The sequence below is a fragment of the Fukomys damarensis genome, unplaced genomic scaffold (genome assembly GCF_012274545.1).
Source record: "Fukomys damarensis isolate Sample0158 unplaced genomic scaffold, DMR_v1.0_HiC HiC_scaffold_2, whole genome shotgun sequence".
Classification (NCBI taxonomy): Eukaryota; Metazoa; Chordata; class Mammalia; order Rodentia; family Bathyergidae; genus Fukomys; species Fukomys damarensis.
In genome coordinates, this window is record NW_022900914.1 from 22,537,492 (window position 1) to 22,550,785 (window position 13,294).

The window sequence follows — 13,294 nt, forward strand, 5'->3', positions numbered from 1 at the left end:
GACCTATTAATTGCAAATGACTGAGAGTATAAATGTGACCTTAAGTACCTGTTCTCCTGAGAAATGTGACTTGGGGACTCTTAAGAGCCATACACAAGTCAAATGGTACTAGGCTTAGAGAAATGTTTTATGATTAAGCAACTCATACTCTAAATGAAATGGAGGAAATAAAAATGGAATTAATGATGAAAGGTCTACCATAAATGTTCTGCTTTCCAGACGCTAGAGGATTCCTCCCTCAGTATTCCCAACCAGAGCTACCAGTGCTGGGGCCATTGTCAAGATATATCCCCACGGAGGGGGATATCTGTCACCAGTTCCCCTCATCAAAGGTCACCTTTAGGAGCTGTCACTGTGGCCCCTGCCTGTTCTTCAGCCTCACTCTCTGGCTCAGGAGAGGCTGACTTTCTTATAGCTCTTCAAACCTACCATGACCTTTCATCTGCTGTGTTTCTACCTATGCTAACAGTGAAGCCTGCAATTCTCCCCTAGCCATGGGACAAAAGTCTACTTGTCTCTTGCTCTTGTATCACATATATGTGTTATTACACTTAACCAAGTTAGTGAAAATTACCTACTTACACGTCTTTCTTACCTCCTGGATACTCCTGAAGCCAGGACTATTTGTTCTCTCCCTTTGCATCCCCACCTCTTCTAACACAAATGTTGACACATGGCCTGTGCTCAGCAATACTTTTTAGAATTAAAATGGTTTGTGTGTCTCACAATGCCCATGACCTAACTTGCCATATAAAGGGGGGAGCCCAACAAAAGTAAACAGAAAAACATTTAAGGGGGAAGGGAGAGACAGAGAGACAGACCATTGTATCAGAAAACTGATGTACTGACTCTTAATCAGACACCACATACTATGGCCTGGAATGTAGTAATGTCACTCAAAGGTCTACCTTGCTGGAACTTATAGAGGAAGTAAGGGGCCCCTGCAGGTACACTGTCCTGCCAACATCAGAGTACCTTAACAAGTAGGTTTTGAATATAATGTTACAGAGAATACTCCCTGCAGATTATTAAATGAGAAATTCTATTTACTCTTTTTCACATAGCAAATGTGAAAATAAAAATGGCAAAGATAAAAAACACACATATTTCTCTCCTTCTTTGCCCTGCTTATTCAAGCTATTGTACTTCCCACTCAAAAAAAAAAGAGGGGGCAACTTCTACTCCATTCTTGTTCACCCCTCTCTGTCCCTCAGTGCCCACGCCAGTCTCTGACACCAATCTCTAGCCTCTGAGACAGTTTATACTCATGACCATGCCAATTACTGCCTTTCACTGTTCTCATGTCTAACATAGGGCTGGGCACACAGCGGCTATTAATAAAAACTAGCAGACTGGTGGCCAGATAAAAAGCCTTATTACCTGTCCTCCAGTAACTCACCAGTTTTAAAAAATAGTCAAGAGAGGGCTGGGGATTTAGCTTAGTGGTTCCACCTCCTGCCTTGTAAGCGCAAGGACTTGAGTTTGATCCCCAGTACCAAAAAAAAAAAGTCAAGTGGATCTTTTTCTTCCTTTACCATAACCCAAAATTCTAAAAGGATAAATATCCTAGTTTAGAAAACTCATGCCAATAACTTTTAAACCTCCCTATAACTAGGAACTGCCATTTTGAATGTAGTGCTAACCCCTGATAATTCCTTGCTCGTGTGGAATTTTAACATACCTCTTGGCCAGCCAGAGTTTGGCTTTTGTACAGACAGTGATGTCAGTCAGCTCCTGCTGAAAGTCCGAGTCCATCCTGTGTTTGGAGTCTGCATAGGCTTGTAATAAATGAAAAACCTAAACCAAAAAAAAAAGACAAAAAGCAATATCCTGATGTAAAAATGTATTTTTCCTAAATGATCAGTTCCTCCCCTTTAGTTGTCCTCAAAATATTCCCTTCAAACAGGCATCTGCTGGATGTGGCTCTGATTTTGGAGTACACAGCAGTGGTGAGATGAGAACCCTATAGTTTCAACCCATACCTGTGCTGTGGGTCCCTTGTACAATCCCCAAACTTGGGAATTACTCTGTTAATTAGTCACTTGCTCCAGGAGCTTACTAGTTTGAAACAACCAATAAATGAATTTATTTATGTTAGTAGTCCCATATGAAAGCAAAACATGTCTTTTTCTTTTTTTTGCAGCCCTAGGATGGAACCCAGGGTCTCATGCTTGCTAGACAAGTGCTCTATCACTGAGCTACACTCCCAACTCTATAATGTGGCTTTTAGAGTCAAAGTCTTGCTATAGGAAAAATAAATTGCCTCGGAGTCTAAATTGGTTTTCATGTCTGGGTTCATCAGATCAGTACTGGCTAAAGAAGCAGGCACACCAATGTTTGCCTCTTCAAATAGTGGGTAGTGACAGAGCAGATCCTCTCTTAGAGGTCAGGTGTGGGGCAGCAATACAGACACACTGCAATCTTACTCGGATGTGGCATTCTGTGCCAGAATTAAATGGAGCAAGGTGAGACCCTGTCATCTCTCTAGTGGCCTATATTTAGAACGATGGCCACAGTTCCAGCAGACAAGTGATACAGGGCTTGTGCAAGTGTGTGTGTGCTCAGCAATGACATCCACAAAGCCTCTGTGAGGAGGACACATCTGCAGCAGAGAATGAAAGGGTAGCTGAAATTCTCTGACCTTCGCATGTGCCAAGGAGAAGGACACATGTGAGAGAAAACTTCGGTTTTGGGGCCCTTTATCTAAATCAAGAGGAAAAGGTGGGTGGAAGAAAACAAGAACAGATACACACACCAACAACTTGAACATCTATTATTACTATTTGTTTTTTTTTTTCCTCTATTGCATCCTTCACTGCAGATGACCCCAAGTAACCATATTCAGCTTTTTCTTTCTTTCTTGCCTGCTAATGAAAGATTGGGCTCATGGTAGTGAAGAAACAGAGAGTCGGACACAGAAAGGAATAATGAGAAAAAGTAAGAGGCTAAGATAAACTAGATCCAGAGTTGTCAGACCCTAACGGGTGAGCTGGCAGGTTTTCCTGGACCAGATATCTGCAACGGCCACCAACAATACATGCTGAGTACCTTCTGTTTAAAGAATCAAAATAAATTCTGATTATTTTACTATATGTAACAATTTTTTTTTCTTAAACAGAACTGTACCAGAGAATGCACATAAGTCCTAATGTGGAGGACAAAAACGCTTTCTCTCATAAAAGATCTGTTATTACAGAAGCAACAGATCAGATGTCACTCCTTCCCCACACCCCCTCAGGGACCCAAACCGCCTACGTGGAGTCTAGAGAACTGGGTCTGGCTGGAGCTGCCGTTCTTATGCAGTAACTGCCAGAGGGAAAAATGCCTCCCTCAGCCTCAGTCCGCACTGTCCTGAGAGAGCTGGCAAAGTCAATGGAGCTTGCTTTCTTTTCTCCACAGCTGCACCAAACCAACCACTGGGGCTTTTTATGTTGTAACAGGATCATAATTAATCAGCAGACACAGGCAAAATACATGACTTTGGAATTTACTTGTAAAGACAGTGGTGAGATTTTCAAATGCTTCTCATTTAGAAGTGATCACTTCAAAAATAACTCCTGATGGATGTTTAAACTTAGTCCTGTATTTGCTCACCTTGCTTGGCAAAAACAAGACTGTTTTTGAAACGCTTGGTAGCTCTGGTTTATGAAAATCAGCCTACAGGTCCATCAATTCTGTCACCGTGGGCACAAACCAGACAATTGTGATCCTAGTTATTTACCAGGAACGAATAGAAAGTGATCTGTTTACACAGGACAACTGGTGAGAGAGGTGCACTTAGAGGAACCTGATGGAAATAAGCAAGTGGAAGATACAGAGCTATATAAATGAAGAACAGGGTCAGAAAAGTCAAAGAAAAAATGGGCCAGGGAAAGAGAGGGGAGAAAGAAGCCAGAGGAAGAAGAGAGGAAAGTTTTGTAAGTAAATGTATGAAACAGGTTAGTGTTTTAAAAGATATTTTTCTTTCAGAAAATATTTGAATACACAACCACCCTCACATGACATTTAGTGCTAGGTTCAAGAAAAATAAGGCCATCCTTTGGTGTGAGGTCCAGGACTGAGGCCAGGACTCTGGAACTAGATCTGTGGTCAAGCCATGTGCTCCCAGCGTCTCCTGGGAAGGGTCATTTGTCCATTAGCTCTAAAGACTGCCAGAGCCAAGGCAGTACCTCTTTCCCCCCAGTCTGAAGTTCTGATGTGCAGATTCTGGGCTAAGAGTGTGGTTGGGTGCAGGCCTGCGATAATTTGCAAACAGCCTTTAATACCAAGCTGCCCTGAACCAAGTACAGAGACCCCTAAAGCTGCCAGGCTCTGGGGCAGAAGTGGTAAAACTATGGCATGAGTGCTGCCATGGGCATGCAGAGCCCACTCTGTGGGTACTGGAGCCAAGTTGCCCCAGCCAAGGTTTGACAAATTATCAGCATGCCTGCAACAGCAAAGATCACATTAATCATACAAAAGCACATCTATTGCCAACTTTTACCTTTCAATAAAAAGCTGTCTGTATCACTGAAAGCTCTATTATTGTTTTTCTTTTAAGACAAAAGATATTAATGTATGAGTTGCTTTTTCTAAACTAAAACCTCAGTATTCAGGTTTAACTGCAGTGTTGGCACTCTGCAATAAATAAGTGGGTTTGGGTTGTAAAGGTTTGCCATCATTGCCCTAGGGGAAGGTGACTGAACACACAAGAGAACGCTGAGCAGTTGTCATTTTAGGTGTCCCAAATTTGTGACAGGATTTAAACATCCAGTCAACAAATACTTATTAAGCAACTATTATTACCAGGCATTGTCTGGGGGTCTGCAGCACAGACCAAACAGTACTTGATCTTTTGCAGCTTACATCCTAGTCATAGATAAGGGGAAAATCCACAGCCTCTCTGGTGCTGCCCAGTGGGGATTTATGACCTGGACAGCTGCATCACCAGCACTTTTCTTTCTTTGCCTGACTTCACTCTCCAACAGTCTGGCACATAGTAATACAACAAGCTTTTGCCACATTAATTGATGTTGATATTTGGAGCCTCTTTTCAAAGAGCTGTAAAATGCAGTGCTCTTCACTCTACTGGACTCAGGCTGATTGATGGGAGAGGCAGCAAGCCTAGAGAAATGGTCAGACTCCAGCCACATGGAAGAGGGTGGGAGGGCACAGGCTTTAGAGTTGGGTAGACATAGATTCAAACCAGTTTCCAGCTGTGGGGCTTTAGACATCTGACTTAATCTGTACATGGAGTGTTCAGTGGTCCCCTCCTTATGTGAAGGGGATATATGCCAAGACCCCAGCGGATGCCTGAAATCATAGATGTACTGAACCCCACATATAGTATGTTTCTTCCTGTGGCAAAGTTTAATTTATAAATTAGTCACAGTAAGAGATTAAGGACAGTAACTAGTAATAAAATAGAAAACGATACACTGTAAAAAAAGTTATTTAAAACTTATAAACTGTTTATTTCTGGGATATGGCATTTAATATTTTGGGGCTGCAGTTGATTGCAGCTAACTGAAAGTACAGGAGAAATTGTGGATGAGGGGGCTATGAGTGATATCTATCTTGTGTGATTGTACAGAGGTTCAGAAGAATATAAATACTACTTGGCAGTGCACTAGGAACTTGATCAAAATGTCGGTTCTCTTCTGTGTTGTCTACTCCCTCCCTTCTAGTTCCATTCTAAAAATAAACAGCCAGCGAAGGCTTTGCAGACGGATTGATAGTCATATTTGTGCTTGAAAAGAATCTTTCTAGGATTAAAGAAAGAGCACGCAAACAAAGAAAATCAAATTTTGAAAAGATTTTAAAGGGTATTTAAAAATATTTATATTACCAACAAAAAGTGAAGCAATATAAACTGTGAACCTCAGTTAATGATGTATCAATACTGGTTTGTTAACTGCAACAAATGTACTACGCTAGTGAAGATATTAATAGGAGAAAACTGGAAGGAGGGGGAAGAGGGCAGAGGAACACATAGGAACTCCCTATGCTAACAACTCAATTTTTCTATAAATCTAAAATTGTTCTTAAAAACTAAGATTGCTCTATTAATGAAAAAAAGTGGTGTTGGGGATTTAGCTCAGTGGTTCTGCTGCCTGTCTCACAAGCATAAGGTCCCGAGTTTGATCCCCAGTACCAAAAAAAAAAAAAAAAGTGTTAGCACTGCTCAGGGACAGCTAAGCAGCTCTGTATGACGGGAACATAGGTGGGGAGGGGTGTACAGAGTGGTGGGGTCAGATTGAGAAAGCTCTGAACGGTAACCTGAGGGTGGATCCTGTACTGCTGACAGCAGAGACCTGGCCAGAGAGCATACTTCAGCGGCAGGGGCAGTGATGTGGGGAGAAAAGCCAGCGCAGGGTGCAGGCCACAGCAAAGGAGGAGGTGCAGGACCACAGCAGGTGTCTACACAAGTGGTGGGAGGTGCAGAAATCAGGGGCTCAAGGTTAACATCAAGGCCAACAGCCTGTGGCCAAGAGAGGATTTATTTGCCTCGTGCAGTATTTTCAAACAAATATTTATGAATTGGGAGATAATCACTTCAAAATCATCCTGATTTCCGACTTCTAAAAGGTCAGAAGATTCAGCTATTGTGGCCCAACTTCCTGAAGGGCAACAGTCATCTGGCTTCCCCAAAAGCACAGAGCACCCTGGTCCACTACTGTCGCTGCTCCTGCCTGTGACTCTGGTCACTAAGGCAGAGTGCCAAAGCCACTTAGCACTGCTCCACATGTTCACGCACTCTTTTAAATTTTGGAAAATCAAGAGGAAAATAAAATATTTCCTAATCCCAAATCTCTATCATGAGTTTGAAAGCAAAGGATGGATAAGAAGGACCATGATCTCCTTGGTGCCCATGCCTGGCCCACAATGACTCCTCGGCCCTACCCCGCTTAAACTCCAGTAAGAGTGGAAAAGAGGAAGGGATGCATTTGAGAGATGACCGGGGTGGGGGACACCACAGAGCAGGGTCTGGAGACTGCTGTAGACATGGGGCTGGGTGTCGGGAAAGATTTTGTGTGTGTGTGTGGTGTTGGCGATGGAACCCAGAGCCATGTATGTAGTAGGCAAGCACTCCACCACTGGGTCACACCCATAGCCCTAGGAACTTTGGGCAGCTAGGAAGGTGGGGAGGGGAGAGCATCTTTGAAGACTGAGATCATCAGGGAGTAAGTGGTAGGTGTTAGAATGGGGAAAGGGGACTGAATGAGTTTGTCTGGGAACATCTATGCCTCTGTTGCTCTTGTTAGGGTAACTTATCACACAAAACAGGAATTCTTTTGTGATGAAAGGGAGCTCTATTAATAATCACATTGGGACAAACAGAGGACAGATAGTTACCCTTAGCTATAGCCAGCCCCTTGAAGGGTCAGAGGTAGATTTAAAGGTGTCAGCACAAGAAAACAGAAGAAAGCTTTGTCACTAGTTACTTTCAGTAAGAAAGAGATTGAAAGCACAAAAGAACTGGCAAAGGGCAGAGTACCAGCCTCCCCGTGACCATCATAGCCATGGGACAGTCAGCCTTGCCACAGGGAGGGAGTCACCCGAACAGCTAAGAGGAGCAGGCCATGTTCTACAGGTGGGCCAGGAAGTGACTGGCTGGATTTCCCATCCTCAAAAACACCAGCAAGCCTCAGTGGAACTCCAAGCAGTTCTCTGTCCTCACCAAATCCAATTCTAAGCACAGGAAGGGTCAGGAGAACCCCAAATATCTGCACAAAGCCTGGGGTCCATCTGGGCAGCTCAGAATCTTAAAAGCAACTCCACAGAACAAATGTACTGCTCTTTTTGGGTCTAAAAAGAGTCATGAAGCAGTTCCCTGAAAAAAACTCATCCTGCACTAGTAAAATATGTCTGGTTTATGCTGCTGAACTAAAATAGTGACTTGTGTTAGACCGAATCAAGATGATATATGGTTGTTTGGGAATGCAGCTCTGAGATGGGTTTTCCTTCTCACCAAGCATGGCTTCCAGGCAATTTTCCCGCTTATAAAATCAACAGCAGCTAAACTCCAGAAACTAGCAGAAACCAGCAATAACAGGACCAGGTTAGGCAGGCCATGATAAGGGCTAATTCCAGTGTAAAGAGAGACGGTCATTTCAAAGGTCAGATATAAAGTGGGTGAATGTATCAGAACCATTAACAATCCCAAACTCTGAAGATCAACGAATCTATCCACTTTTTCAATTGTATTTTTTTTTTTAAAGCGAATCTGATCTATTTCCTTTTGTGGCATGCAAAGTGCAGACTGTGGGTGAACACTTCTGACCTGATCCCATTCAGCCAAGTATAAAATTTCCGTATCTTACGCCTGTAATCCCAGCACTCGGGAGGCTGAGGCAGAAGGATCACTGTGAGTTTGAGACCAGCCTGGGCTACACAGTGAGTTCCAGGTCAGTCTCAACTACATAGTGAGACCCTGCCTCAAAAAATTTTTTTTTCTGTATCTTCCTTTGGCCTTGTCTTCTCCCTGCCTTGCTCTAACCCTTCACCTAAGTCAGGGCTGCATTTTTCCAAACTCAGTGTTTACGTAAGATTTTATTTCAGCTGGTAAAACATCTGTATTTTTTCAGGGACTTAAATAAATGATCTATGCCGGGAATGTACAGTATAAAGTGATGTCAGGCCCTTTTTTTCTTGATTCATTGGGCAGAACAGGCAAACACTGTTTCAACATGTAGTTGAGAATGTGAATATTTATCCTGTCAACTTAATTCATACAAACAGAACTAAAGGCAGGCAGGCAGGCAGGCAGGCAGGCAGGCAGAAGTATTTTATGGCTTTAAGTCAAACTGGGAAGTGGGAGGTGGGTAAGGAAAGGAATGGCTGAGGGAGGAATCTAAACTTTCTAATTCACAGAAACATGCCTAATCACATAACTGCTGGGAACGGACACAGCAAAAATTATTGAAAAGGCAGATGGTGTTTGTGTGTGTGTGTGAGACAGGATGGGAAAGTGAGAGAACAATTCTCTCACTTACATGTCATTTCTCATCATTCTAACAGATTCTGAATTGTTTTCCACTTCAGGTGTATTCTCAGGACCACCACTCTTGCTGCTGACTTTCAAATGCTGGACATATATATCTACCTATGGCATCTGTACAGAAAGCTCAAAGTCCTGTTTCCTGTCGCCAACACAACTGTTACCAGCCTTCAAGGGTCATAGTAGGTTAGAGGCCGGACCTTAAGAAACTTGAGCCCCTCAGCCGGATCAATCCCTAGAAGGGCTTAGTGGGCATGTGGCTACTGGCCACATTTGAGTGTGCAGGCCAGAAAGCATTCCAAGTGGTTGCTCCCTTAAACTTCTCTTAAATCTGTTTATCACATGAGAATTTGTCCTTAGGAAGGATTTTGGTAAATTCTCAAAAGATAACAGTTCATTGCTTACTGCTGCCACTAGAAGATGCTAATTACAAAATGAAATTAGTTCCCACCTAACCTGGCTTGGGGAAGAGAATCACAGGAAACAAGCCATTAATATCTTTAAGGACTAAAAGGTACACAAACATCAGGTCTGTGGGAGCCTGGGAATTCACTTTGTTTCAAACCCACGTGCCTTTCTAGAACACTTCCACTGTCCTTTTCAGGAGCCAAAGGGCTTTGTATCTAGATGATGAAAACAACTTAACTGGGCAGGTCTCTTTCCAACACTTACTTCACATATGGCTTCCAGAAATTTTAAAGCCAAGCTCTGAAGGATCGATCACTCCCAAGTTCAAAATCAGTCAATGACTTCCAAACTCCTTAAGGACTTGATAGGCACAGAAGCCTCAACCTATCTTTCTAGTTTTACTTCCTACTTCCTCCACTTCATAAATCTACTGTGGACAAGAGACAACTTTCCATTCCTGAAAACTTACAAATGCTTTTCTGTTTAGAATGCTCCTTCCATTTTTCTTTCCACCATCTTCACCCTGGTCCACTAAAATTCCACTGATCCTAATAGATGAACTAAACAAAACTTCTCCCATAAAGTATCCCACCCCAGCACCTCCTCAGTGCTCCAACAGGTAATTTAGTTGATTTTTTAATAAAAGTTTTTAACTCTACCATAGTGGTTATCAATTTACAATCTCCTTTCCTAGCGTATAGCTTAGAAGGAAAGGACTGCATTCTGTTCATAGCCCCTGAAGCCCCAAGACATAATGAATAGGTGCACTTACTGATTTGGAATGTCACCACACGCCCTTACCAGTGTGGCAAGAGCAGACTAAAAAATCACCAACCACTCCAAGCTCTTCACACAAAGGAGTTGGGGGAAAGAGTGTTGAGAAGAGAATGCACACACATTTCTGCTCCTCACTTTACAACACAATTAGGAAGGTGTTTGTTACCCAGAAACAGCATCTCCAGCCCTGATCTGGTGGGTAAGGGCAAGGATTAGCAAGTGATGTCAAATTAGTCAATCTTAGCCCACCATACAAAGAAAGGCTTACTTGTAAAAAATTTAAAGCTTGCTAACTGACATAGTATCTATACTAACTGAAGAGTTCTTTCATTTCTGAGAAGCTATGGATAATTTAAGTACACATTATTAATTTGCCAAATAAGTTTCTAGTTAAATTTCTTAGGGGAACTTCTATTATTCTCGATGACTTATCTTTTCAGTATATTTGCATCTTCAACTATTAAGATTCCTTAAATATAGTACAATAAATACTTATGAATGAGTTCCATTCTGGGAGAACGTTCATAAATTGGATTAGGTTATAATCTGAAAAAATCAGCCTTATAAAGTATACCTGTGAAAGTTCACAACTCGAATGTTTCCTAAGTATGGAAGTCTTTGATGTAGTAATACTTATTAATGAAAAACACAACATAATTTGCTCAGTTAGATATAGTTAATTTTAAAGCAAAATAGGAGGGGGGAAATTGGTAATGGTATAAATGAAATGTACTTAGTCAAGAATTGATCATTGTTGAATGAGTGATGGAGACACAAGGATTTACCGTATTACTTCTGTATATTTAAAATTTTCTACAACTTTTTTTTGTTTTGTTTTGTTTTGTTTGCGGTACTGGGGATCGAACTCAGAACCTTAAGCAGGAGGTGGAACCACTGAGCTAAATCCCCAGCCCTCTACAACATAACATTTAAAGTTTTTAGAGAGGGAAGAAGGGTAAGAGAAAACAGCCAGATGTATCAGATACAAAGATTAAATCAGTAAAGGGAAAGCTTACGATCTAGTGCAGGTAGTAAGATAGGTATATAAACACCTGAAGTTCAACATATAAAACAGAAAGTGCTATGAGAAAGAGAGAAAACAGAAGGTCCAGAAATAAATTTGCTGAAATTTTGCATATGAAAATTGATAATGATAAAAATCATGTTGAGACAGTAAAGATTAATTGATTTATCCCCGTACTGAAAAAAAAATACTACAAAAACCCCACACAAAAGTTCAAACATTCAAAATCAAAGGCAAAACTAGGATAACATTTTGCTATTTGCTAATCCCTCTATGAATAGCAAAATTCAAGCCAGGTGTGGTGGTACACGTCTGTAACCCTAGTACTCAGAAGACAGACAGGAGGACTGCTGTGAGTTTGAGGCCAGCATGGGCTATACAGTGAGTTCAAGGCCAACCTAAAACACAGAGAGATCTTGTCTTAAACAAAACAAAACAAAACACCAAAATTCAAATAATGGCATTAAATATAGCAGAGATTCTCAAACTTTCTCGATACGCAGCCCCTTTAGTAACTCAGTGTTTTCATGGTGCCTTCTAAAGCAAAGGAAACATCTAATAGTTCAATTTATTAAGAAGGTAGGTCCAAACAACCCAATAGGTATTTGTATCCTAACAACTTAGTGGCTGTCAATTGAAGGAACTTGTGTATATTACTTTATTTTTCTTTATTTTTTGGTACTGGGGATCAAACACAGGACCTTACACTTGTGAGGCAGGCGACAGCACCACTGAGCTAAATCCCCAGCCCTATTATTTTATTTTTAAATAACCACAATACTTAAAAACGAAGTATGCCAAATGTACCTATAGGATACTTTATAACTTCCCAAGCTTTGGAATCCCTGGATTCCACCACTACTATTCCTGTTCCATGTGAATATTTTATGGCACTTGCTTTTTATTGCAGCAACTACCACATATTCAGTTTTGCAAAGATACAATAGCAATATTAAAAAGAACATGGTATGAGCTAATGTTAATGACTGTAAATTAATTTAAGCTAGAAGTTCATATAACGTCTGGCAGATGGCAAGTGTCACTGTGCTTCTCCCCCAAATTTAAAATATCTCATGCCTTGGCACACACTCTGGGAATTGCAAATATTTAGCAAAGAATATAAACAAACAACTCACAGATGAAATACAAATAGCTAATGAACATATGAGGAAATGTTTAATTTCATTATTGTTTAAAGTAGTACAATAAAGAAATATTTTTTTAAACCCATGAATTTGGCTCAGAATTTTTTTAAAAAAAGGATAAGACCCAATTAAAAACTGGGTAAGAAAATAAACACTTTCATTTCTCACTGGTGGGAATATAAATCATCACAATTTTTTGCAGGGTAACCAGCAGAGCTACACTGTTGCATATACAATGTACTCTACACAAATCCTGCCCCATGGAGCTAGGCAACACAGCAAACTGTAGGTCTTTGGCAAACAGGTCTGGCAACTGTCACAATGGAAGATGTATACTTTCTTCAATCTTGCCAAAAGCATTTCTAGGACTTTATTTTGTAGATGCACTTCCAGGTGTGGACAAATCCAGACAGACACTCAAGATCATCTTCAGCAGCACTGATTATTATAGGAAAGTTTAGAAACAACCAACATAGAATCAGACAAAAAGATTATACGATATTCCTAGAAATACCCTGTTACACACAGCCCGAACTATACAGTCATTAAAAACAATGTTGTAGCCAGGCACAGCAGTGCTTGCCTGTAATCCCAGCACCGGGAGGCTGAGGTAGGAGGATCGCTGTGAGTCTGAGGTCAGCTTGTGCTATATAGTGAGTTCAAGGCCAGCCTGAGCTACATAGTGAGACCCTGTATCAAAAAGCAAAATAATAATGATAATAACAATAATGAATGTTGTAGCAAGGTTGATGGCACATGCCTCTGATAATCCCAGCACCCTGGGAGGGTAAGTCAGGAGTATTGGAAGTTCAAATTTGGCCTGAACAATTAAGCAAAATGAGAAGTAAAATGGGCTAGGGAAAAGGAAACCACCAATAGAGTGAAAAGACAATGGACAGAATGGGAAACAATTTTTGTCAAGTATTCCTCAGACAGATAACTAATATCTAAAATATATAA

The 13,294-nt window shown here is 41.1% G+C and overlaps 1 protein-coding gene across 2 annotated transcripts in view; it reads right to left on the minus strand.

The window, feature by feature from the left end:
• Window positions 1-13,294, minus strand: part of Thada (THADA armadillo repeat containing) — a 316,151-nt gene that overhangs the window by 100,220 nt on the left and 202,637 nt on the right. For both annotated transcript variants that reach the window (XM_033763829.1, XM_033763831.1), the window contains exon 30: window positions 1,682-1,797. In XM_033763829.1, coding sequence (XP_033619720.1) covers window positions 1,682-1,797 — 116 coding nt within the window. The remainder of the gene's footprint in view (window positions 1-1,681; window positions 1,798-13,294) is intronic.